This window comes from Giraffa tippelskirchi, chromosome 9 (assembly GCF_054371585.1).
Source record: "Giraffa tippelskirchi isolate mGirTip1 chromosome 9, T2T-mGirTip1v1.2.pri, whole genome shotgun sequence".
Classification (NCBI taxonomy): Eukaryota; Metazoa; Chordata; class Mammalia; order Artiodactyla; family Giraffidae; genus Giraffa; species Giraffa tippelskirchi.
Window position 1 is genome coordinate 130,629,904 of NC_137283.1, and position 27,089 is coordinate 130,656,992.

Here is a 27,089-nt window from a genome sequence, read left to right on the forward strand (position 1 = left end):
TAACCATAAGTTCTACATGGATTTCAGAGCTTATGATTTAAATAGATTTTGATTTGCACAATAAAGAAAACCAAACTTTTTCTCTAAATTCACCAGCATGTATAAAGGAATATTTTCTTCCTAAGCACATCCTTTTGATCCCATATTAGGAGGTAACCAAAAAACTAACTTGAATAACATAAGTTTGAAAATCCCACCTGAAATCGGCAATGGCTCTTCAGTTGGGAATCCCACCATAATTCCCACTGGATTGGCTCTGAAAAATTTTCCTGAACCTCATACAAAAGATCTGACCTGGTACCTGGTCAGCAAGAGCTCATGAGCAGTTTTTGAGATGAGCCTCATTAGAGCACTGGGAGATCTGGCAAGGTTTAACACCTTTGGAACTAGTTTGGCCCCGACAATAACTTGCAGAAGAGATCAGAGAGACTGGATTTGCTGATGATGATCACTTTAGACACTGCAGATAAACAAACTGGAGTTCCATATGGTTTATATCTGACTGAGAGGGATTTATATGTCGATTGTCTAGCAGCCTAGACATGACCGTCTCTAACTTCCCAATAAAGTACTGCAAAAAGGCACAGAGTATGTTAGAAAAAAGATGAAAATTAACCTCATCATCAAAAACTAAGTGTAACAGACCAACTTCCCTACATCAAAAAAGCAGTCAGATTGGGCCTCTTATTAGGTAGAACCTACATTCCACTAGAGTGGAATGTAATTGGCAGAAGTTTTGTTGAATGTGATTTGGCAATATGCATCAAAACTTTAAAACATTTTTACTTTTGAAGTCATAATTTTATGTATATGAAATGATCACAATAATCAGAAGTGCAGACAAAACTTTAGCTAGAAGACTGTTCTAATGAAATTGCATAAATTATCATGTTTGGAATGGATTTATTATGGTATACCCACATGATGGACCATTATACAGAAAATAAAAATCATGTTTTGAAGAATATTTAATGACATAGGCAAGTCCTCAAAGATATGTTTATTTTTCATATGAAAACATGTGCCTATACATGTGTAGGTAAACAATGCACTTGAAAACAACGCAAGGGAATGCACTAAATATTAATGCTAAATAGCTCTAGTGATGAGACTATAGCTTCCTGAATTTTATTCCACTTTCTACATTTACTTCTTTGCATTTTCTTCCATTTTCTAATTTTCTACAAGATATATGTGGCATCTGCAAAGTTAGAAGAAATCAATACATTTTATAACTTTAAAAGTTGTATTCCTTATGTTCCTACAAAAACCCTCATGACATTTATAGCAGCTTTACTTATAGTTGTCAAAACTTAAAAGCAACTAAGATGTCCTTCAATAAGTGAATGGATAAATAAACTATGGTACAACCAGACAATGTAATATTATTCAGTGCTAAAGAGAAACGAGCTATAAATACATGAAAAGACACAGAGGAACCTCAACTGCATATTACTAAGTGAAAGAAGCCAATCTGAAAAGACTACATAGTCTATTATTTCAACTGTATGATATTTTGGAAAAGGAAAAACTATGGATACAGTGTAGTGGTGAAGAATCCACCTGCCAATGCAGGAGATGCAAAAGATGTGAGTTCAGTCCCTGGGTTGGGAAGATTGCCTGGAGTAGGAAATGGCAACCCACTCCAGTATTCTTGCCTGGAAAATTCCATGGACAGACGATCCTGGTGGGCGATAGTCCATGGGGTTGCAAAGAGTAGGACATGACAGAGTGACTGAGCACACAGCACACATGGAAACAGTAAAAAAAAATAGTGGTTGCCAGAGGTTTTGGGGAAGAGAAGATGAAGAGACCAGACGAAGAGGATTGTTAGGGCAGTGAAAATACTCTAATATGATTCCATAATGGTGAATATATATCATATATTTAAGCCCATAGGACACACAGCACCGAGAATAAAGTACAATGTAAATGATTATATTTACAATGATATGATGGGTCAAGTATGATGTGCCAGTTGTAACCAGTGTACCACTCTGGGAGGAGATGTTAACAATCGTGAAGGCTACGTATATGCAGAGGTAGGTTGTATATGGGACATCTCTGAACTTCATGTCAAGTGTGTTATGAAAACCTAAAATTGCTCTAAAAAATAAAGTCTATTAAAAATCTGTTCTTCCAATGACAGAAACTCTAAATCTCTAATATATAACTAAATATAAATACAGCAATGTTCTTTAGCAACATCCACTTCAAGAAATGAAGGCCTGAGTAGACAATTTGGGTGGACAGTCTGGTTCCTCTCATGAGAGTCCATGCTGGTACTGCTGAGCAACACCATAAAGAGCTTTGAAGAAATTGTTCGTGGAAAAAGAAGGAGATGGTAAGAGCAACAAGTGATGACGCAGATTTTTAGACGTGCTTACGATATTAATATTATGAGAACTTATAGAATAGTGCCAGTTGTAAAAGAGTCTATTTTAAAATCATCTTTCTGACAAAATTCCAGTCTAATTCTAAGAGGTACACAGCTGGGTGAAGAGAACATTTTGAGCTAGAACCGCTGGTCTATTTGTCTTTCAGATAATACATATTTTAGTTATTCAAAGACCAAAGACGAGGAAAAGAAATCTGATCATGTACTACAGAGAAGAAAACACAGGCAAAAAAAAAAAAAAATGGAGCTAAAAATTACTGTAAAAGTCTGAATTTGTGTGCATTTAGACAACTTCACATTTTCTCATGTGATATAGGAAGAATACCCCTTTCCTGACCAGTCTAGGAAAACATTTTGTATAAGAGACAGAGATGAATCTATTTTGCTTAAGTGAGCACAGAGGGGAAGAAATGCCTTAAGAGAAGTTGACCCAGAAAAACTGGAAGAATGGCCCATGATTCCTGAAATAGAAAATAGTCCAGAAATCGAGGAGCCCTACTTAGGGCTTTTCTGAATCATGTGTCATCGTAACATCCAGATGGTAAAATAGCAGCAAATTCTGCTCTATAGATTGCTTCTTTTAATGTAAGTCATTTAAAAAATGAAGACAAAATGTTATTCATGTATTATAAAGCTCTGAAATATATTTTAAATATTTTCACACAATTTTCCTATCAGGTCCCTTTATAAACTGATATTATAGTAAAAAATTATAGCTACAATCATAAAATAGCTAAACATAAAAGATTTAGTCATTCTAATGGTACATGAAATATAATAAATCACCACTGAATGTAATGTTACGTTTTCTATCAATTAAGTATATATTTCCCCAAATAAAACAATGAGAAAATTAATTTTGAAAAATGTTAATGTATTAGGTGTTTTAGTGCCCATGCATAAAGGAGCAAGTTTCATAAATTTTAATCATTTAACCTTAATCAATTTCTTGAAGAAATACTTTTATTATTCATCCAGTTTTGTCATTGATTATTACTACTTTCCTATACTTTTCATATTTATAATTAAAATGATTTTGGAAAGAGTTTTACTGTTAAGTGATATAGATATGTTGGAAGATAATTCTCCATAGCATTTCACATGCCTCAGAAACTGGAGGTAAAAGATTTGTTTCCTGACCAGTATGGAAATAGTAGAGAGTACCTCCCTCCTGAGAGACATTCTAGGATCGTAAAGTCTCCCTCCTCTTTCTCAAGATATTTTCTTACATTCCCGGTAATAAAGGCAACGTTTTCTTCAAGGGCAAAGAATGTTGGTAAGCATCCATTACACTTTGGAGTTTACCTGAACTCAGTGTTCCTCCGTTGTGCATTAGACATCCACCTGGCTCACTCCCATCTTACCTGTGGGAGATGGGACTCAAGGGGAACCACTAAAGCATGATGCTCACGCTGTCAGTTGCACCATGAGAAATTAACTGCTGCATTCATATGGGCTTATTGTTTCATGACTGATCTAATTTATGAAGTGTGGCAAGTCAGCTTGGCAGCTACAAGGCTACTTAAAGATGGCTTGACCTCTTAACAAATGAAATCCATTTATCTACTTATCTGGTAGCAATTAATTTATGTAGGAAGCACTGCCTAAAGCTTGTCTTTAAAGCGTGACTCAAGTCCATTAAACATATGAAAGAAATTTTATAGTTAATAAAATTTCTAACATTCATTTAAAAATTTCTATTTTATGGTATTTAGGAGTAGCATTAATTTAGATTTAACATTACAAGGCTTACCGCATATAACAGAAAAGTTAGAAAGAATGCCACATATCTGGGGGATTTGTCGATCCTCATAATTTTTTGTTTGTTTAATTTTTGTTCTTTTTGTGTTTTCTTAATTTTTTATTTTGTTTGCAGATCCTCATTATAACACTTACGCTGGTTGACAAAAGGACCACCTTACTCTTTTCTATGATTGAGAAAGAAGTGCCCCAGAGCACAGACTCTGGAATGGTTTGGATCTATACTGCAGCTCTCCAGTACAGTACCACAGCTGAAGAACTGCATTGAGCATTTGAAATATGGCCACTTGAAATTTGTATAGCCAGACTTGATATGTGCTATAAGTGGAAAACACATGCTGGGTTTTAATGTATTAAAAATACATGCTTGACATGAAAATAATGTAAATATATCAATAATTTTATACTGATTAGATATTAAAAGAATAATATTTTAGATGAAAGTGAGTGTATTAGTTGCTCAGCCATGTCCAACTCTTTGCGACCCCATAGACTGCAGCCTGCCAGGCTCTCCTGTCCATGGAATTGTCCAGGCAAGAATACTGGAGTGGATAGCCATTCCCTTCTCTGGGGGATCTTCCTGACCCAGGGATTGAACCCAAGACTTGCAGGTAGATTCTTTACCGTCTGGGTCACCAGGGATGCCCCAATATTTTAGACACGTAGTTTTAAATAAAATATATTTGTAAAATTAATTCACTTTTTTTAACTTTTAAAAATATTTGTGTTTGGTAACCTCCAAGATAGGTCCCAGTGATTCCTGCCTTACCTCCTGATTGTCACATCTTTGTGCAGTTCCCTCCCAGATCACCAGCATTCGCCCGTGTGATCAAAAAATATAGCAGAAGTGATGGCATGTCACTTCTGAGATTAGGTTATAGAAGACTATATAGATTTCCATTTTGGGCTTAGATCAATTACTCAGGAGAAACCCAAGAGTAGAAGAAATGAAACTTTCTGGGATAGCCGCATATATGTTTGATGAATAAATATGAAGAAACATATTAAATGTCTGTTGGACAGTGCTAGTGTAGATTTAGGGGCTTCCCTGGTGGCTCAGTGGTAAAGAATCTGCCTGCAATGCAGGAGACCCCCTACAATGCAGAAGACACAGGTTCAATCCCTAGGTCAGGGCGATCCCCTGGAGAAGGAAAAGGCAACCCACTCCAGTGTTCTTGCCTGGGAAATCAGAGGAGCCTGGTGGGCTACAGTCCATGGGGTCACAAGAGTCAGTTACGACTTAGCAATAAACCACCACCACCAAGGTAGATTTAACATAACCACTTACTTAACTTTATGATCTTGGGCAAGTTACTTGGCTTTTCTGTAACTCTGTTTTCTCCTATGTAAAATGTGAATTCAATTAGTAATCCATATATACATAAAAGTGTTTGGAACAGTTTTACATGTAGAAGTATTTAAAACAGTGTCTGACACATCATTAGGATTCTCATTTGAGACTGTGTTGTGGGCAGAATAGAGTGTAGGGTAGTAGAGAATGTTCCATATATAAGTTCTACTACCACACTTCCCACACACCTACACAACAGTATTCCTTCACAATAATAAAATTCATAAAATATGATCTAAAAATTCAAACAGAAAAATGTCTTCAATCTAACCATGTAATTTTAATGGTGATTTTACAGATGCAACCACAGCCTTTCTTGAGCATATGGTTTAGGGATATTATGTAAGTTTGCTGCTTGGAAATAAACCTCGTCCATCAGAAAAAAAAAGTATACTGAAACTTAGGATACTTCTTATGTCTAAAGAGAAAGCATTTATTATACATGCTTAATAACACTATGAAGGATAAACAAATATTTCTAAGAAGTAATCCAGAAATTTGTAACTTTACTATAACCCAAACATTACATGATTTACTGATCTATGTGGAGAATGCAATCAACTACCAAATATCAGAATATATTTTTGTTGTATTTGGCAAGAATGACATGTTTTCTAGCTCATAAAAGGACTTAACCAAGTGGGCTGTCTTCTAAAATAACAAATTATGCTTCTAATACAATATGTTTATTTCCATCAACAATTAAAGTGATTGCTTTTTCTTTTACTATATTGAAGGTTTTTTAGGTAACATAATAAATATATCTAGAAATATAACATTAATATATGATGCAATCAGCTATGTATATTGCAAGCTTAATTTCCCACTCACATTTTAGCAAAAAATCAGCTTCCAGTTCGTTCCCTTAAAGAGTCCTTGCCAACTCACTACAAAGCTTTTCTTTCTTAATTGTTGCTTGAGTTTTCATTTGCTGGAGTTGCATCTATACAGCTCTATTTACTGATTAAAAGCTATATATCTTTCTTCAGTAGAGCATCTTTATTTGCAAAGAAAGGGTACTATGTTTACCCTTGTCAAAGTTATGGTCATCTTCATCAAAACTTTTGAAAAATCAACAAGAAATTAAGAATCTATATTTGTATACTTTACTTCAATATAGAAGAGTGGATGATGTCAAAGGGATGGTGGAATAAGGGCCTTTGAAAATTGTCTCCTCCATAAAAGCAATAGAGAAACTGGTTTAAAAAAATCACCAGGATTAATTTTTTCAGAACTCTGGAAATTAATCAAAGAATTACAGCAATCTGGAGAAAATTTATTAATGAAAAAATATTAAGAGCTGGATCTTTTTAAGAACAGCAAACTTTGTGGAATTTTAACTTGCTTGTATTCCCACTCTTCCTACCCTCTTCAACTCCACAGTAGCTTGAAAACCAACAGCCTACAATCATAGCAAAGCCAGCAGTCATAAGATGGGGCAGAAGCTGGAGCTCCTTCAAAGTTCATTCTCAAAAAAGCTCATTATTTGACATGTCTGGTGACTCCGTGGAAGATTCTGTTTGTAATGCTGCCTCTATTTGGTCTATTTTGAGTTCAGTGACGGGGAGAAGACTTTTCCTCAGGGTATTTGTCAAAAACAATGAGAGGCAATTATTTAATTTCTGTGGTGTGTAACAGTTGGGGAGGGGGAAGGTTAACCAAAAAGCCTAAAATGAAAAGCTCAGGAATGAGATGTCCATAAGGACACTAAGAAGTTCCAACACAATCCTGGACATCTAGAGGACCACATAAATGTATGTGACCACGCATGCCCAAAACTGTGTGCATGCTCAAGAAAGACCTGAGAAGTCCATAAACTCTCAATTCTGGTTGACTTTGAAGCTTTATATGAGCAGGAAATAAAAGCTAAGCAAGAGTTTTCAACTGCTTGGTGGAGTGTTTGAAGGCATACTCCAAGTGAGCACAGAATCTCTGCAAAGACTGGGAAACTTTTTGGTTCCAGTTGTTTAAGGAAATCTGTCCAGACTTTCATTGCCCACCAAGCAACGATTTCTATAGCAGAGATTTCAATGGCTGTATGTAACAGAGAATGTAAACTTTGCAGACTTAGTTCAAAAGCATCACTAAACAATCAGCAATAAGAAGCCCCGAGGAGGGAAGAGAATCCAACTTCTAGAGTTGATACATTATATTGTTGAAAATATGCAATTTTTGACACTAAATTGCAAGACAGGCAAAGGAACAAGAATGTCTGGCTCATAAGCAAGGGGAAAAAAATTCAATCAACAGAAATTGTTTCTGAGGAAGCCCAGACACTGGAATTCCTAGAGAAAGAATTCAAAGATATGTTAAATATATTCAAAGAACCGAAAGAAACTGTGTCTACAGGATGAAAAGGAAGTATGAAATCAAGTCTTAGCAATTAGAGAATATAAGTCAAATTTGAAAGTAGGTCAACTGAGATTATCCATTCTAAGAAACAAAAAGTATGAAGAAAACAAACAGAGCTTCAAAGACCTGTGAGACACCATCAAGCATATCAATATGTGAAGAATGAATACCTCAGAAGAAAGAGAAAAAGTTTAGAAAGAATATTTGAGGAAATAATGGCAAAAACTTCCAAAATTTGATGAAAATAATTAATCTACACATTTAAGAAGCTCAACATACTCCAGGTAGAATAAACTCAGAGATCCATGGCTAGACACATCATAATTAAGCTGTTGAAAAGTAAAAACAAATAGAGAATTTGGGGGGGGGGGAGAGAAAAGATTCATCATGTACAAGGGTTTCTCATAAGATTAAAAGCTAATTTCTACTAGAAACCATGGAGGACAGAAATCACTGGGATGACATACTTAAAGTGCTGAAAGAAAAGGACTGTCAATCAAAAATTCTCTGTCCAGAAAAAAAAATCCTGTAAAAATAAAGAAAGCAGTAAGACATTTCCAGACAAAAATTGAAAGAATTTTTCACTACCAAACCTTCCATACAAGAAAACACTCAAGGGGGTCCTTCAGGCTGACATGAGAGGACACAAATCAGTGACTCTATTGGATGTGAAGAAATAAGAGTTATCAATAAAGGTAACTACAAAAGTAAAAGACATTTAAACGTATGCTTTGCTTTCATTTTTTCTCCTAGCTTATTTAAAAAATAAAAAGCTGCATAAAAAAGTTACATATCTGTGCTGATGGGCACACAGTGTATAAAGATGTGATTTTTATAATAATAAAAACCCAATATGTAGAGTACATCATGAGAAACTCTGGGCTGGAAGAAGCACAAGCTGGAATCAAGATTGCCAGGAGAAATATCAGTAACCTCAGATATGCAGATGACACCACCCTTATGGCAGAAAGTGAAGAAGAACTAAAGAGCCTCTTGATGACAGTGAAAGAGGAGAGTGAAAAAGTTGACTTAAAGCTCAACATTCAGAAAACTAAGATCATGGCATCTGGTCCTGTCACTTCATGGCAAATAAATGGGGAAACAATGGAAACAGTGGCTGACTTTATTTTGGAGGGCTCCAAAATCACTGCAGATGGTGATTGCAGCCATGAAATTATAAGATTCTTGGCTCCTTGGAAGGAAAGTTATGACCAACCTAGACAGCATATTAAAAAGCAGAGACGTTTCTTTGTCAACAAAGGTCTGTCTAGTCAAGGCTATGGTTTTTCCAGTGGTCATGTATGGATGTGAGAGTTGGACTATAAAGAAAGCTGAGCCCCAAAGAATTGATGCTTTTGAACTGTGGTGTTGGAGAAGACTCTTGAGAGTTCGCTGGACTGCAAGGAGATCCAACCAGTCCATCCTAAGGCAGATCAGTCCTGGGTGTTCATTGGAAGGACTGATGTTGAAGCTGAAACTCCAATACTTTGGCCACCTGATACGAAGAACTGACTTGTTTGAAAAGATCCTGATGCTGGGAAAGATTGAGGGCAGGAAGAGAAGGGGACGACAGAGGATGAGATGTTTGGATGACATCACCGACTCAATGGACATGAGTTTGGGTGAACTCCGGAAGTTGGTGATGAACAGGGAGGCCTGACGTGCTGCAGTTCATGGTGTTGCAAAGAGTTAGACACGACTGAGTGACTGAACTGAACTGAATTGAACCAAGGAGTAAGAAACAGAGCTATATGGGAGCCAAAGTTCTTATACCATTGAAATTAGACTGGCTAATCCAAACTAGATTGCTAAAAATTAAGACATTAATTATAATCCCTGGACTAATACTGAAAATATCACTAAATATACATACATATATTTAGATATTTTTTTAAAAAGCACCAGACTTCTGGTTTCTAGTCTAGCATACAAGGAATTTGGAAGATGTCCCTCTGTCCAAAAGAAAAGTGAAATCTGAACAAACTGAAAAAATCAACTATTCTTAGGTACATCAGAGAAGTGAGATCAGAGGACTAACCACTGCCTCCAGAAACTGGAGAGACAGACAGGCAAGTACAGAGAATCACAATTTACTAGAGAAGAAACTGCTACAAAAACCAGTACCAGTGTAGACAAATCTGAACTGCAAACAACAAGTTGCTGGAGGCTTAAAGTGGACAAGTATGAGAGTAAAAAACCTCCAGGGAGATCTAGTCATAGGGAGGGACCGCAATTTTTTAAGTTCTACCACCAAAAACTCAACCTAGCTGTCACAGTGAATATCAAAGAAAAATCCCCTCATGCTTCTCATAGAGGGAAGGTAGAAAAACCCATTTTGAAACAGGCCAGCGCATTCTGTTCTTAATCAGTGCTTTATCAAGACTCACCAACCCAGAGGGATGAAAATACACAACTAACACCCACTCTAGCCTTCCACTTCGGGAAAATACACAACAAAGCCCACTTTCGCCTTTCCACTTGGGGAAAGGGAAATACCCAGCTTTAGCCTGCACTGGTTTTCCACGAGGGAGAAGGGAAATACCCAACTCCAACCCACTCTAGCCATACTGTCCCAACTAAGGATGTGGGGAATGGGACCGAGAAGCACTCATGAAGTTCACAATTCAGAGGCACAAGTTCACAAAAATACTATAACATAATCACAGGACTAGAGAATGTTTCCACCCCTGCCACAGTTTACTGCCACATTGTGTTCATGCATGCCAAGTCTTTTCAGTTGTGTCCAACTCTGCAACCCTATGGACTGTAGTCTGCCAGTCTTCTCTGTCCATGGGATTCTCCAGGCAAGAATACTGGAGTGGGTTGCCATGACCTCCTCCAGGGGTCTTCCCAACCCAGGGATCAAACCTGTGTCTCTGATGCCTCCTGTATGGGTTTTATTCTCAGGCAGAGTTCACCAAACTATAGTTCACAGGTCTGCCAACCCCCTGATTTTGAAATAAATTTCTGTGGAACCACAACCACATTCACTGGTTTAAGCAGTGTCTGCAGCTTCTTTCATGTAACAACATCAGAGTAGAGTAGTTGTTATGAAGACCATTTGGCAAGTGAAGTCTTAAATACCATCTGGTCCTTTACAAAAAAAGCCTGCCAACTCTGGTCTAAAGAATAAGACAAATAAGAAAATCATTAATTACTATCCAATAAGGTGTATAGTATGGTGCCTAAGATACTATGGTAACATAAAAGAGTGATATCTAGATTGAATTATAAAGTCAGCAAAAGTTTTCTAGGAGACATAATGTCTGAGTTAATTTTTGATGCTAGAGTTAACTAGACAAAGAAGAGCTGCCAAACTTGTCAGTAAGGCCAGAAAATTAACTTTAGTAGTGATCCAGGGAGCTAGGAATAAAGAGTGCAAATATGATTAAGAAAGATTAATCAGTTATACATAAATTATGAAAATATATCTTTAATTTCTTCATTCCCACTATCTAGCACAACTAATGGTGCATATAGTTGAACTCACGAATATCTCTTAGCAGAAAATATTAATTCCTAAGGAAAATATGTTTACTGAAAAGGTGAGAAAATATTTGCCTTCTATTAGTCGTTAAAAGGAGAAGGAAATGGCAACCCACTCCAGTGTTCTTGCCTGGAGAATCCTGTGGACAGAGGACCCTGGTGCGCTGCTGTCCATAGGATCGCATAGAGTCAGACATGACCGAAGCGACTTAGCATGCATGCATGCGTTTGAGAAGGACATGGCAACCCACTCCAGTATTCTTGCCTGGAGAATCCCAGGGACGGAGGAGCCTGGTGGGCTGCCGTCTATGGGGTTGCACAGAGTCGGACACGACTGAAGCGACTTAGCAGCAGCAGTCCTTAAAAATCACTGAACTATAAGACTCGAGTTTTTCACCCACTACCCTAGAATAAAACAAAAAATGCCATTTTTTCATTGTTTTCAGTTGTAGAGATTATATAACATTTAACAATACAGTTTTACAAGTGAGACATGGTTGCAAAATACTGTACCTGGAAAATTCATAGGCAGTTCAAATGATTGTGGAGACACACAACCTTCAACAGGCTCACAAATTTCAGCCATGATTTTCTTAATTTTGAGGTCAGTAATTTTAATCACTTCTCCTGTTGACAAACAGCATTCATTTCCAAACATTTCATAAATAGAACCTGAAAAGAGGAAGAAAAAAAGAATTCAATAATGAAGACCAAAGTAGGAATCAAAAGCCTCATATGAAGCATTTTTATTCAGTTCTTCTCTTAGACACCTGCTAAACAGGAATTTGATCAAGCTTGGCAAAATGTACAGCACGTACTAGGAAAAATATTAGATTTTTCACTTCATCCACTGGGCAAAGTGTAAACAATCTTATTTTTGCTATTATTGTAAATTGAATTTATGGTTTCTTCAGTACCTTTAGCTCATCTTTCCAAGGTCAAGCTCAGCCATGTCTTCCCCTGCTGGAATTTATGATCTTTTTTTGCTAGGTCACAGAGTGAAACCCACCTGAGTCAATAATGATCTAAGTAAATACTGCAAACAAGGCTGAAATACAATCTAACCTCCAAAGACAGAGAGTGTGTATACCTGGGCTTCATATTAAGAGCATTGCATCTACTTATAATACCTAGTTCTTTTCATCATCATGTATATAACATTTTGCCCACTTTTTCTCTTGTTTTTGACAAGCTGGAAACAATTTTCAACATCTGATGGCAATAGGGTGCAGACCAATACAGACAAACCGAAAAGCTTCATTTTAGTTCAGGATTTCAGTCTCCTTCCTAAGAAACCTTTTACCATGATGTCAACACTAAATTTTTCATCTATTTAATTTTTCTTTTATATCTCCTGATGGAAAAACATTGAACAGTGAAATAACTAAAAGATGAGCAACAGGAAACAGGAGAAGCAAAAGTTCTGGGTAACCTACCCTCAGTAAAAAGGAAACAACCCCCAAACTACATCTCTGTGATATTGTCACTTTACAATAAAACAGGAAACTAGAGGTTGATATAAATAAACATTGCGGAACTGTGGAATTTTTAAATACATCAATTTTCTTACCTCCAATATGATTTAAACACTCTTTACGAACAATAAGAGCATAAGATTTTAGGTTAGTTGGTTAGTTTTCTGAATTTTTCCCTGCTGAGACCCCTCCTCACAGATATAGTGGGTATCTAAAACATTTTTATAGCATTAATGGTTATAATGAAAGCTATTAAGCCCAGCATTTAATCTAGGTCTATCCTGTAGCTCAAACTGTAAAGAATTTGCCTGCAATGCAAGAGACCCAGGTTCGATCCCTGGGTTAGGACGATCCTCTGCAGAAGGAAATGGCATTTAATCTAGCTTTAAACAATTCTGTGATTGTATCAGTCTCAACAGGGAGCAGGGGACATATGCAAATCAGAATGATTTAAGGAGGTTTCATACAATTCATGAGGTTCTCACAGCAAGTATTCTGGGGTGGTTTGCCATTCCCTCTTCCAGTGGATCACGCTTTGTCAGAACTCTCTACTATGACCCTGTCCGTCTTGGGTGGCCTTACACAGCATGACTGATGTGTGCAATGGATGCAATAGACATGAACTTGGGCAATGGACACTGATGCAATGGACCTGAACTTGGGCAAACTTCGGGAGATGGTGAGGGACGGAGAGGCCTGGTGTGCTGCAATCCATGGGGTGGCAAAGAGAAGGACACAACTGGGCAACTGAACAACAACAACAAGGAGGTTTTAACAAAAGGGCAATTTACACACAGGCACAGCCAGTTCTAGGAAACACAAGAACATAAATGTCCTAATCTCACTCTTCCTCCATTGGATCATAAGCCAGTGCACCCCAGTTCAGCCAGAAGCTAGAGGACAATGGAGCTGCTGATTCCACAGGAGTCAGCCTTCCAGGCAGAGTGGAAATGAAATCTAACACACCAATCTTATTGTCCAAAAGTGAGGGTTATTTTTGCAAACAAGCTAGTGTATGCGCTCCTCATATACTTCTAAAACTCGCTTCTTTTCTCACACTATTCCCTTAACTACATGCACATATGTTCATTACTTTTCATTAACTTCAATACATTGTGTTGTTGGCCATCTCAAATCCCTCATGGAACACACTGGGATATTAAATAATAATAATAAATCCACAGTGACATTTTCTTCCAGTGAGCTCAGAATAGTTATTTTCTGATTCTCATTTGGCAATTAATCACACAGTAGCATTTTACTTTTACAGTATTATCTCATCCTGTACTTAACTTTTTATGACTTTAGTTTCTATTACTCCCAATTTAATTTTAAGCTTCATGAAAAAAATATTGCATTATATTATTGCATATCTACCAACACATCAACCTCCCTTCCTCATTGATTGAGCAATCTTTAATGAACACTTACTATGTGTCAGACATTGTAATTGGCAGTAATTTAATTTGGCATTTAATTGGAAGTAATCTAATTGACATTGTAATTAGAGATATAGAGGCTTCCCAGGCGGCTCAGTGGTCATGAGTTCCTTTGCCAGTGCAGGAGCTGCAGGAGACGTGGGTTTGATCCCTGAGTCAGAAAGATCCCCTGGAGGAAGAAATGGCAATCCATTCCAGTATTCTTGCTGGGATAATGCCATGGACAGAGGAGACTGGTGGCTTACAGTCCATAGGGTCACAAAGAGTCAAACATGGCTGAAGCAGCTGAGCACACATGCATGATTAGAGGTCCAATGCATATGTCTTCTCCATAGAAGCACTGTTTTGAAGGGAAGAGACAAGTAAGCAACCAATTGCAGCGATTATGAGAATGCTATAATACAGAAAACACAGGGCATTGTGGGAGTAAATTGGCAGCATTTAACCAAGCAATTACATGATAGAGAGATTAGAGAAAGAATTATGGAGGAGACAATAGCCTAGCTGAGTTTTAAAGGAAACCTCACAAGATGTTAGGGCAGCAGAGGATATAGTATTTGAAAAGGCAGTGAAGTGTGAAAGAGTCTGATACATTCTGGAAACTTCATATAGTATTTTATGTCTCAAATATAAGTAAGAAGTGGGAACTGGTAACAAAGGAGACTGGAGAATTAGAGGGAATCCAGATCATTCAGTGTGTTTATAAAATTAACAATAAACAACAACAACAAAACAATTAAAGTCTGAAGCAACCTCAGAGTCAGAGAATTTACATTTTCAGTTATCAGGGTTCAGAAACTAATACCAATTTAATGAGAGGTCATACATATCTAGGCGCTTGCTATCCAAAGTGTGGACTGCTGCATCACCTGGGAGCTTGTTAGGATCTTAGCCAGACCCCAGACCTGCTGAATCAGAACCTGCATTTTTAACAAGATCCCCAGATGATTCATAAGTACATTAAGGTCTGGAAAGCACTGGTCTAGACAACAAATGTATAACTGAAATAGTCTCTGTTCTGAGATTGCAGCAAAACTCAGCAGAGAGAAGGACATGTCAGGTAGAGGAAGTATTCAGCGTCACTGAGGCAGAGGATGTGTCAGTGAGGATATGGAAAGGGAAGGATTTAAAATAGCAAAGTGACATGGTAAGATTTTTGTCACATGAAATAGAATTTAATTTGATCTTTCCCATTTCAGCAGAAGTCTATTTGGCTTAATTTCAACTCAATGAATGTCTAATTGCAGATGTAATATATAGCAAATTGACTCACTTGGAATGCCATCTCTTTTTCAAAGTTTCCACTGGAATTCAAAATTAAAAGATGAGTTTATGTGAGAGTACGTATCAACTCACAGGGTACAGAAGTCAAAATTCTAAGAGAAAATTCTGTGAGTTTTTGTCACCATACAAAAACCTTTTGCCACTTCAGGTCTCTTTCTAATCATCCCTCTTCTTTTGAAAAAAGAAAATTACTTTTTTTTTCAGTCATACAAGGAAAAGAACCTCATGAGAATGTTAATCTTTAATATTTGCCTTTAATTCTTTGTGACTTGCAATTTTCTCTAAGTAAGAAAGCTATGAACTTATTTTTAATAAAGAGAGAAGTCAGTGATACCCAACTCTAGAAAGTTATGTCCATGATAGGTGACAGGAAATACAGCAAATCACAAACTCCTGAAACTTGAAGAGTTCCTGTACATTGTTATCATTATTATGTCTCTTAAAATACATTTTTCCTCAGTGAAAATATAAAATGGTTAATTTAAAAAACAGCGAACATTCCTAATCTCCAAACAAGCACATTATAATATGCCTAATTGTCTTCAAAAAATTGCTGAGATGTGTGTCTGAATAATGTGTTGTGTGTATATAGATATAAAAATAGTTTTCATTTCATTTTTAACCACAAGACATGCATTTTCAATATGCAAATCTCGAATCTATTAAATCTTTACAGACTGATTCTTTCCAAGTCAGAGCATATGTATTCAGGATAATGCCAAACATCAGAGAAAGCTGGAACAAAGCAGCCTGTTTTCAGTGATCAAACATTGCCCCTGAAGGCTGTAATGAAACAGTCATGTGCCTTTGAAATCACCTTTTCTGTAATGCTACTTTGCTCAATAAAAATGACACATTAATATCCTTTTATGAATCCAGCCCTTATTTGACAATCCACATAAGCAATGCTGGGATCACACAGGAAAAAAAAAAAATTGGTTCCAAAGATTTTCTTCCCTTTCTCTTACAAAGTTGAAAATGTGTGGCAGTCAGGGAAGAGGAAACTTGTTAGAGGCCTTTTTTCCCTTTACTCAGCATGTACTCATTTCCTCCACTCCCCCTGCCATCACTTCTCAGCCCTGACATGCCAACCACTCATTCCATCATCAGTCTGTCGAAGTTCAACCAATCCTAAATATTTAGCTCATGTTCATTGTCTTCTTCAAAGCCTTCCTTTATTCCCACCTAAGTAAGAATTAATTCTTTTCTCTGTGCTCTAATAGTACTTTGCATGTATCTCCATTATAACCCCTGTGTGATCATTATCATAGCCTGCAGTTGGGGTATTATTTTCTGAACGCCGATATTATATATATACATTAGAATTTGCTATGCTTTCCTAAAGAAAAGACATCATCTTAACTATATTTATACCCCTCCTCACATGTGCACAGATAATTGCACCTCTTTGTTGATTAGTATTTAGATTCTTAGTGAATGTTAAATTATAACTTAGCTTTACTATAAAATGACAACAAATTACTGGGAATAGAGTAGAAGTCGTTCTCCATCAACAGTTTAAAACATAGTTAACCCAAGGCTTTGGCATGGATTATATCTCTAATAACAAATGTACAAGCGTATGTGAGATTAGCTGGTCACCTTGTGAATTCCTTAGACAAGGAACATTAAGGGCAAGTAATTTTATAATATGAATCTCTGGGGCTAAATTTTCTATTTTTCCATTATGTTTATCATTTTTATATTGCTGGACTTGAGGATGAGGTTCATAAAATGATCTAAGTTTGATTTAATTTACTCTGTAAAGTCATACTGATACCGTATGACACTATCTATAGATTGGACTTGCTAGTAGAGATTTATCATTGCTACTCAGAAACAGTTGTGATTATTTTTTGTTATTATTCTTACATAGCCAGTCTTCCATAAAGAGACTGTCTCCATCCCCCATATGGCACAAAGTCATTCCCACCCAGACATGAAGAATATATCTAAAAATAGATGAACAGGATATATGAATGTAGTTTGCAAATAGATAAGCATAAAACAGCAAGCTTGCAGCTTTACTAAGGATAGATTCTACCAGCTGGATACCAGGTATATCTGAGAGGTATACCACTGAGAGTATATCTGAATATTGATAGGAAATGATCTTTCAAGGTCATAGAGACTCTCATTCCTTCTGCCAAACTATCAATATGAAGAGGGCAAAACAGTAACACCAAGTATTAAGGCAAATGACGACCGACACCAAAGACAGCTAAGGTATAATCTCGTTTACTTCCATGAATATGGGTTTTTTTTTTTCCGGTGAATTTTAGGTTTAAGTGTTAACTGAGAAATCAAGTTTAAAGACAGAAATATGCTAGAAACTATAGTGAATGTTGGTGAGTCTTAAAAAGTCTGAACATGGAAGCAATGAAAACCACAATAGGTTGAAAATGATGGAATCCAAGAGTCAATAAAACAGATTAAAATCATGGCGAGGCCAGAAAATTTCCAACTTTTCAACTACTCTGAGTGAAATATGCAGCATTTAGACAATCAGGTTTTAGTAGTTGATGGAGAAACTACATTCACAGTGTCATGCACGAGCTAAAAATTTAATGTTTGTTTAATGGTAGAATCAATTTAGTAGATTAAATAAAATTGTGCTTAGAGGGTTTGCAAGTTGGTGTAACCATAGAAGTCATCATCATGGCTCTTTGTGGCAACAAATATCAGAACAAGGGGACTCAGGGTGTATGAAATGAGTATCCCTCCTACATATCTATGAAACATTTCCCTATGATGATGGAGCGAATCAGTGATTTGTATCTCCCAATATTATTATTGACTAAATATTCCCCTGGCTTTACCCAGATTTTAATTCTCAAAATTACATCATAAATAATGTTATAATCATATGTTCATATAATTATATGAACAATGTTGCATTGAGAGTTGGTTTATTATCTTAGGTATGACTTGATTTCAAGTATATTTTATATACTTCAATATATTTGCCTATGTATTATATCCTAAATGTTAAATAAAGCTGCTGTAGTCCTCCATAGCCATTTAAAATCATAAACTTGTTCTCCATATCCCACTTAATGAATATCAATGCATTGGTTGAGTTGTTTATACATGGGCCCCAATGTACTATAGTGTGTTTACTCCGTGCATACAAGATAAAACTTCACTATATTATAAATTTTCCCTAAGTTCATTAGCACTGAATACTTCATTAACTATTTTGCTTATAAAATATGAATTTTGAAATTACTTTATATTCATGGAATTAAATAATAAAGATATATATGCTTGAATTTAAATGACTTTATTTTTTATTTTATTTTTATAATAATTCATTTGTATTAAATTACCCATCTATAATGGGCTGGGAAAAGAAAATAAACTGGACCTTCCCTACAGGTAGTTTGAGAACACTTCTCTAAACTGTTAAGTACAAATATGACCACAGTCAGTCTGTGCAAGGAACCAGGATGTAGTCTCAGGGAGTTAGAGTTAAGAGAAAAATTTGAATATACTAGAAAAGGGAAAGTTATAATGTAATACACAAAATCAGTATTATTAACTCATCTATCTCAATATCACCAGTGGCATGAGTGCCCTGACTAAAAGACACAGGAATTTTAATTAACTTGACAGTAATAGTTCTAATTGCAAACTATTACACTGGCATTCTGATTTGTACATTATACTCTTCTGAGCTGTATGAGGCAGTGCTTGAACCTAATTGAACCTGGACACTTTGAACTGCTGCATCTACACAGCTAAGGAACAAAGCCAGGAGCATGTGAAATCCCCTAAGAGATGAATTTTATGAGTTCTATCTAACTAGTGTGCCAGATATTCCCAGTGAGAGAGATGGCAAATATCTAAACTATATTCTTCCATTCTCCCTTCCCATCAATAATCATCCATGGCACATTTCCAGCTGAATCAAGATGAGGCCTAATAATCCTGCTCAACATAAATTTCCAAGTGACTATCCATCAATTGAAGATGGCATGCCAGGTATAAATTATTCTGAGCCCAGTCCTGTACTATGACTTTTCTTGCTTTAAGCCCCCTTGGGAGACATTTATTTTTAAAGATCTTAATTGTCAGGTTTGGCTAATTTACTCTCAAAGGCTTAGTTAAAAGAAATCTGGCAGAAGAATACAGACTCTCCATCCATCATGTTTTTTTCAGGTAGCTGCTTGAATTAAGGCATAACACATCTAACTTGATAATAATCACAACTATATATAGCCCAATGGCAGCCATAGGGTGACTTTCAATTTCATTTATATTTCTAAGCCAAGTGCCATTATTTTTAATGATCTCTTGAATCATTAGTCTTAGTGTCAGGAGCTTAAATACCATCATATCCTACTAATATATTAAAATAACTGAGTCTCTATACAATATCTCTACCAACTGGTTGTCTAAACTATATTTCAATCGTTTCAGTGGTGGAATTCCAATTATTTTACTGTGACACACTTGGTGTGCATGCAGGCTTTTGAGAAATTCTTATTGTTAAAAGCTCTGCATTTTAAGTGTAATATGTGTTCCTACAGGGTATAGAGACACTGAGAACTATGCTTATCCTTGGAATCATACAGAAAACAGTTATTTAATTCTCATATATAGCAGCCTTAAAATGTCTGAAGATAGCCATAACCCATTGTTCTTTAAAACAAATCAATCTGTCCAATGATTGAAATATGTTCAGGGTCACTGCTTACAGCATAGGTTGCCCATTATAAAAGTACCTGAAGCACAACTTACTTGGATGTCAATGGCATTCTTGCAGTTCTGCAACAAGGTATCATGCCCCTCAAAAACACACATGCCACTGACTTTTCCAGAAGAGGTTTGATAGTGCCTGTGGGGATGTTCTAAGGTGGATGCTTCAGCACCTACCACCATGTTTGAATTTCAACTAGTGAGAAAGAGAAATGAAGAGAAGGAAACATTCTTTTTGTTTCAGCGGCATGCAATAGAAATTTCAAATGTCAAACACTATCTCAGTCCATTAGCTAAAACTTAATTAAGTGGCTACTTTAAGCTTCAAGAGACCTGAGCAGCATCTTTAACCAGGCAGCTGTGTTCACAGCTGAAGTCTCTGTTACCATAAAGACCGAGAGAACAAATACAGTAACCAGGACAGTTAATAGTCTCTCAAATGGTAAGGAAAATTTTTGCGTATTTCAGGATTTAAACTAGGCTTCATGTGCCTATAAAAGTTACATTGTCTTATGAGGAAAAAAATGTACATTTTTATTTGAAACACCAAAGATAGGCTTATTGCTGGGGTTGAGACTGAAGGATTAAATTTCAGGGTTGAACTTTAGCTCTATTAAGAGATACAACTGTTGAACACACACATGCACAACTTCCTCTCTCTACTCATTCCTACGCATTTAACTAGGTAGAAAATCACAGATAAAATGCCTTCTCTAGAGTCAATGTCAAAAGCAGGACCTACATTTGATAAATATGTGACTTCAGGCAATATCTTCTATAAAATGGGATAGTACCTCAATTTCTTTATCTTTAAAATGACCCAGAGGGATGGGGTGGGGAGGGAGGTGCAGGATGGGGAACACATGTAAACCCATAGCTGACTTATGTCAATGTATGGCAAAAACCACTACAATATTGTAAAGTAATTAGCCTCCAACTAAAATAAATAAATTAATAAAAAAAAATGAGAATAGCAATTTTGCCTCAGATAGTTGCTTTGAGGGTCAAAGTAGAAAATCAATTTTTAAGTGTACAACCCAGAATCTGGCACCTATTTAGAGCTCAATAGACTGAGTGAGTGAACTGAACTGAAGTGAAACATTAGCCATCATTGGTGTCATTATTATTATTTCATATGATGTTGTTTAAGACCAAATAACTCAATATAATGTTATACTATTGTAAACTGGTGTGATTTGCTTGGTTAAGATGAAAGATAAATGTCTTCCTGTAGATAGGGATGGGGGTTCTTCTGAATAAAAATATGTTATTTTCTTGTCATTTTAAAAAGAGAAAATTACAGAAGTGAAAACAGGAACTTGAGAAGACGGACCTGGGCTGGGAATCAAGAAACATACATCAAAGGTAAATTTCTTCCCACCCTGTACCAAGGAACCTTAGTTTGCCACAAATGGGTTACAAGTACGCCAGCATATTGAAACTCGTCTTCCTTGAGGTGATCAACTAAGATAGGTCTGGGACAACTAGTGGCTTTGGCTGGTGGCTCTGGTTGAAAGTTACCTTGTCTGTTTACCCCATCCAAACAAATACAGTTGACTCTTGAACATTGCTGGGGTTTGAGGTACTTACCTTCCAGGTGGTTGAAAATCTGCCTATACTATACAGTCAGCCCTCTGTATCTGTGGTTCCACATTAATCTAACCAACAAATTAACTGAATACATGCTATGTGCCAAGGAAAATAACTATGATAAGTACTACTGATATAATGGTGACCAAATGATGTGTGATCTTAACCTTCGTGAAATATTTACTATACTGAAATAAAAGGCATTAATCAAAGAACCATACAAATATGTGATTACAAAAAGATAATTACTATGAAAGAAAACAACATGTAGGGTTTGGGCTCCATAAATAGGACATCTGTACTATATTTATAAGACCATTTAACAAATATTTATTGAGTCCTAGGAGTATTTATCTCAAGTTTATAGCAAAGTCTTATTAAGAGGCGCTTCAGCTGGGACTTCTGTTTCTGGAAAGATGAAGTAGACATACATTTTCCTAACCTCATATATTCCAGACTTGCAAATGAAGATGCTGGCAACCTAGAAATGCCAATGGGTACAGACAAAAAAAGCTCCAATAAATTCTGTTCTCTCTAGCCAAAATGTCAGGAAAGGAACAGCCTAGTAAAACAGAAAACTTTTTGACAATGATCACTCTACTCAAGCCAAACACCACGGAAAAATGGTTAGTTTCACAACCACCTACATCAGAAAAGGCTGGGTAGAGTTATTAGAATTGCACCCTCAATGAGTGTAATAAGACATTCACCCACCCTTTGCTGAGGTGGTGTCAGAAAAGGCCGAGTTGAGAGATGGGACTTGCATCTTTGTGAGACAGTAATAAATTCCCATTTTCTGTCAGGGAAACCAAGTGAGGAGTTTAGACTTCCAACACTACCCAGCAGTACTGAGGTACACTTGCTCCTCCCCCTTGCAGTGAAGTCAGAGGATATCAGTGAAATATCAGGATTTTCACTATTGCCCACTGTAATTAGGCACCACCCCACCACAAGAGACCATTACTCACAAGAGTAATGAGGCACTATTATCCCTCCTATCAAGAGTGGTGTCAGTGAAAAACTCTGACCAGCAGTAAGGAGGAGACTTTCTCCTGTAGGTGTCAGAAGAGGCTGAAAGGAGAACCTGGGCTTCTAACCCCACCTAGCAATAACAAGACAATGCATCTCATCCCCTGTTGGAGAAATAAAACACAGAAACCAAACAGAAAACTAAATATATAACAGACTTAAGCTTTGACATAACAATAGTTACATTAAATGTAAATGGTCTAAATACATCAGTAAAAAGAGATTGATAATACAAGCAACTTCTGCAGCTGAATTCCCAAAAAATAAACGACCCAATCAAAAAATGGGCCAAAGAACTAAACAGACATTTCTCCAAAGAAGACATACAGATGGCTAACAAACACATGAAAAGCTGCTCAACATCACTCATTATTAGAGAAATGCAAATCAAAACCTCAATGAGGTATCATTTCACACCAGTCAGAATGGCTGCTATCCAAAAGTCTACAAGCAATAAATGCTGGAGAGGGTGTGGAGAAAAGGGAACCCTCTTACACTGTTGGTGGGAATGCAAACTAGTACAGCCACTATGGAGAACAGTGTGGAGATTCCTTAAAAAACTGGGAATAGAACTGCCATATGACCCAGCAATCCCACTGCTGGGCATATACACCGAGGAAACCAGAATTGAAAGAGACGCGTGTACCCCAATGTTCATCGCAGCACTGTTTACAATAGCCAGGACATGGAAGCAACCTAGATGTCCATCAGCAGACGAATGGATAAGGAAGCTGTGGTACATATACACAATGGAATATTACTCAGCCATTAAAAAAAATACATTTGAATCGGTTCTACTGAGATGGATGAAACTGGAGCCCATTATACAGAGTGAAGTAAGCCAGAAAGAAAAACAACAATACAGTATACTAATGCATATATATGGAATTTGAAAGATGGTAACGATAACCCTATATGCGAGACAGAATAAGAGACACAGATGCATGGAACAATTTTATGGACTCTGAGGGAGAAGGTGAGGGTGGGACGTTCTGGGAGAATGGCATTGAGACATGTGTATTGTCATATGTGAAACAGAGCACCATTCCATGTTCGATGCATGTGACAAGGGCTCAGGGCCGGGGCAATGGGATGATCCAGAAGGATGGGATGGGGAGGGATGTGGGTGGGGGTCCGGGAAGGGGAACACATGTAAACCCATGGCTGATTCATGTCAATGTATGGCAAAAACTATTACAATATTGTAAAGTAATTAGCCCCCAACTAAAATAAATAAATTTATTAAAAAAAAAAAAAAAAAAAAAAAAAAGAGATTGATAGAGTAGAGTAAAAAAAAATGACCCAAATATATGCTATCTACAAAATACTTACTTCAAATATAACAATATAGACAGGCTGAAAGAAAATGGATGGAAAAAGATATATCATGCAAAAATGTATCAAAGGAAAGCAGGAGGAGCTATATTAACATCAAATACAATAAACTTCAGATTGAAGAAAATTGCTAAGGACAGGGATATATATTACATAATGATAAAAGTGTCAATATACCAAGATAATACAGCAATCTTAAATATGTATATAGCAAACAATGGAGCTACAAAATATGTCAACAAAAACTGATTCAACTGAAAGGAGAAATAGACAAATCCACAATTATAGTTGGAGACTTCAACATCATTCACTCCACAACTGATAAAACATTAGATAGATTATCAGTAAGGATAGAAAAGAGCAAGGAATCTAAAAAACAGAATCTAATCAACTTTTATAGAAGATGATAACAAACACAGCAAATATACATTGCTTTCAAGTGCCCATCAGAATGGAGATATCTTGAGCCATGAAACAAACCTCAACAAATTTAAAGAATTGAATCACAGTATTCTCTGATTACAATGAATTAAACTAAAAATAAATAACAGAAAGATAACAAAAATTCTCCAAAAACTTAAAATCTAAATGCCATACCTCCAAATAATCTGTAGGCCTAAAGAAAATTGCAACATATCAAACCACAAATTTTGACAAGGATAAGGAAGTACATAGGGGAAAATGTATATTACTAAATGCTGATATTAAAAAAGAAAAAAATCTCAAGTCAATATTCTAAGTCTTTTCATTAAGAACTTGTAAAGAAAAAAATAGAGATAAAAATTAATGAAAAAAGATGATTCCTTGAAAAGATCAATAAAGATTACGACCATTAGAAACTCTGAAAAAGAAAGAAGATACACATTACAAACAAGAGGAATAAATGAGACCCTTCAGATGGCAGAAAGGAAAAAAGAGAATCCTACAAACAACTTAACTTATATAATTCAACAACTAAAGTGAAATGAACCAGTTCCTCAAAAACCACAATATACCACAACTTACCCAAAACAAACTAAATAATTGTTTCAGTTCTTTATTCTGATAATTGATTCATAATTACAAAGTCCTATAAAAGAAAACTCCAGCCACTGGTTGTTTCACTACAGAATTCTATCAAACTTAAAAGGAAGTATTTTCACCAATTCTATACAATCTCTTTCAGAAAGCAGAAGAGAGAATATGTACCAATTTATTTTATGATTCTAATACTACCAAAATCAGACAGACATCACAAGAAAGAAAACTGCAGACCAATACAGACAAAAAAATCATTCACAAAATTTTTGCTAATAGAATACAGCAATATATTTAAAAACTATATATCATAACCAAGTGTGGTTAATCCCAAAGATACAAGGTTGGTTCAAATATTCAAAACCAATCAGTGCAATCCTCTATATTATTAGGCTAGAGAAGGAAAAGCATATGATCAAATAAATTGATGTAGAAAAAGCATTTGACAAAATTTAACACACATTCAAAATAATTTTAATAAAAAGAACTCTATGTAAAAGCCAATGTGAAAAAGATAAAAAGACAAGCTACAGATTAGAAGAAAATATTTGCAATCCATGTATACAGAATTTACAGAGAATTCTCAAAATCAAATAGTAAAAAATCAAACAATCCCATTAGAAAATGGGCAAAAGACATGAGCAATCACTTCACTGAGGAAGAAACACAGATGGCAGATGAGCACATTGTTAGCCATTACTGAGTGCAAATTAAAAGCATAATGAGAATCACTACATACTTCTCAAAATAGCTAAAATTAAAAAAAGTCTCCAACACCAAATGCTGGTGAGGATGCAGAAAAGCTGAAATACTTGTACATTGTTGGAAGAGAATGCAAAATGGTAGAGTTACCTGAAAACACAGTTTGACAGTTTCTTAAAAACATAACTAAACGTGCAACTACCAGCATTTCACTCTTGGGCATTAATCCCAGAGAAATAAAAAAATTATTTTCACATAAAATCCTGTCTTTAAATGTTTACAGCAGCTTTATTCATAATAGCCCCAAACTGGAAACACACCAAATATCCTTTAACAGGTGAATAGCTAAATAAATTGTGGTACATCCATACTATGGATACCCCTCAGCAGTAAAAAATGAACTATTAATTCATCCAAAAATCTGTATTAATCTTCAGAGAATTATGCTGAGTGAAAAGGTCAATTCCAAAAGGTTACATGCTGCATGTTTCTCTTTACATAACACTTTTGAAGTGAAAAAATTATCAAAATGCTGAACAGAATAATGGTTAAAAGGGGTTAAGTAGGAGATGGGGGGAGTGGGAAGGAAGTGAGTGTGGCTATAAAAAGGCCACATGAGTGACATGATGATAGAAATGCTCTGTACCTTCACTGTATCAATGCCAATATCCTAGCTGAGATGCACTTTAGTTTTGTAACATGTTACAACCCTTAGAAACTAGATGAAAGTTACATGGGATTTCTCTATATTATTACTGCAATTTCACAGGTCCATAGTCATCTCAAATAAAGGGTTTAATTTAAACATGTGTGTGTGTGTGTGTATTATGCCTGTGGTGCAGTGCAACTTCTCACATCAGTGACAGGAAGCCTCAGTCACGCACAGGAATATAGGAAGACAAAGGGAAGCAGTAGAAGGAGCCTGAGGAAAATGACTAATCCCTAACTGCAGTAAGTCCTTAGGAGAGTAATGATAGCAGAGATAGAGGCAGTGGGTTACACTGATCCTGGAAAAGACGTGAGTCTCTTCCTACCTTTGGGACACCCAGAGGGTCCCAGGGGAACACTAGAGCAGCATTGTCCATTCAAACTTTCTGCAAAAATGGACATATAATTTGAACTGCCCAGTACTTCAGTTAACAGCTACAAAGGGCTCATGAGCACTTCAA

General features: G+C 36.2%; 1 protein-coding gene across 6 annotated transcripts in view; it reads right to left on the reverse strand.

The window, feature by feature from the left end:
• Positions 1-27,089, reverse strand: part of THEMIS (thymocyte selection associated) — a 227,920-nt gene that overhangs the window by 133,961 nt on the left and 66,870 nt on the right. For 5 of the 6 annotated variants that reach the window (XR_014064340.1, XM_081526215.1, XM_081526212.1 and 2 more), the window contains exon 2: positions 11,862-12,020. Coding sequence is in view for 5 of the 6 variants with exons in the window: in XM_081526211.1 (XP_081382337.1) it covers positions 11,862-12,020 (159 nt within the window). In the remaining variant the exon portion in view is untranslated. Of the gene's footprint in view, positions 1-11,861; positions 12,021-20,289; positions 20,444-27,089 lie in introns of all 6 variants that reach the window. The other variant, XM_081526213.1, reaches the window with a different exon arrangement.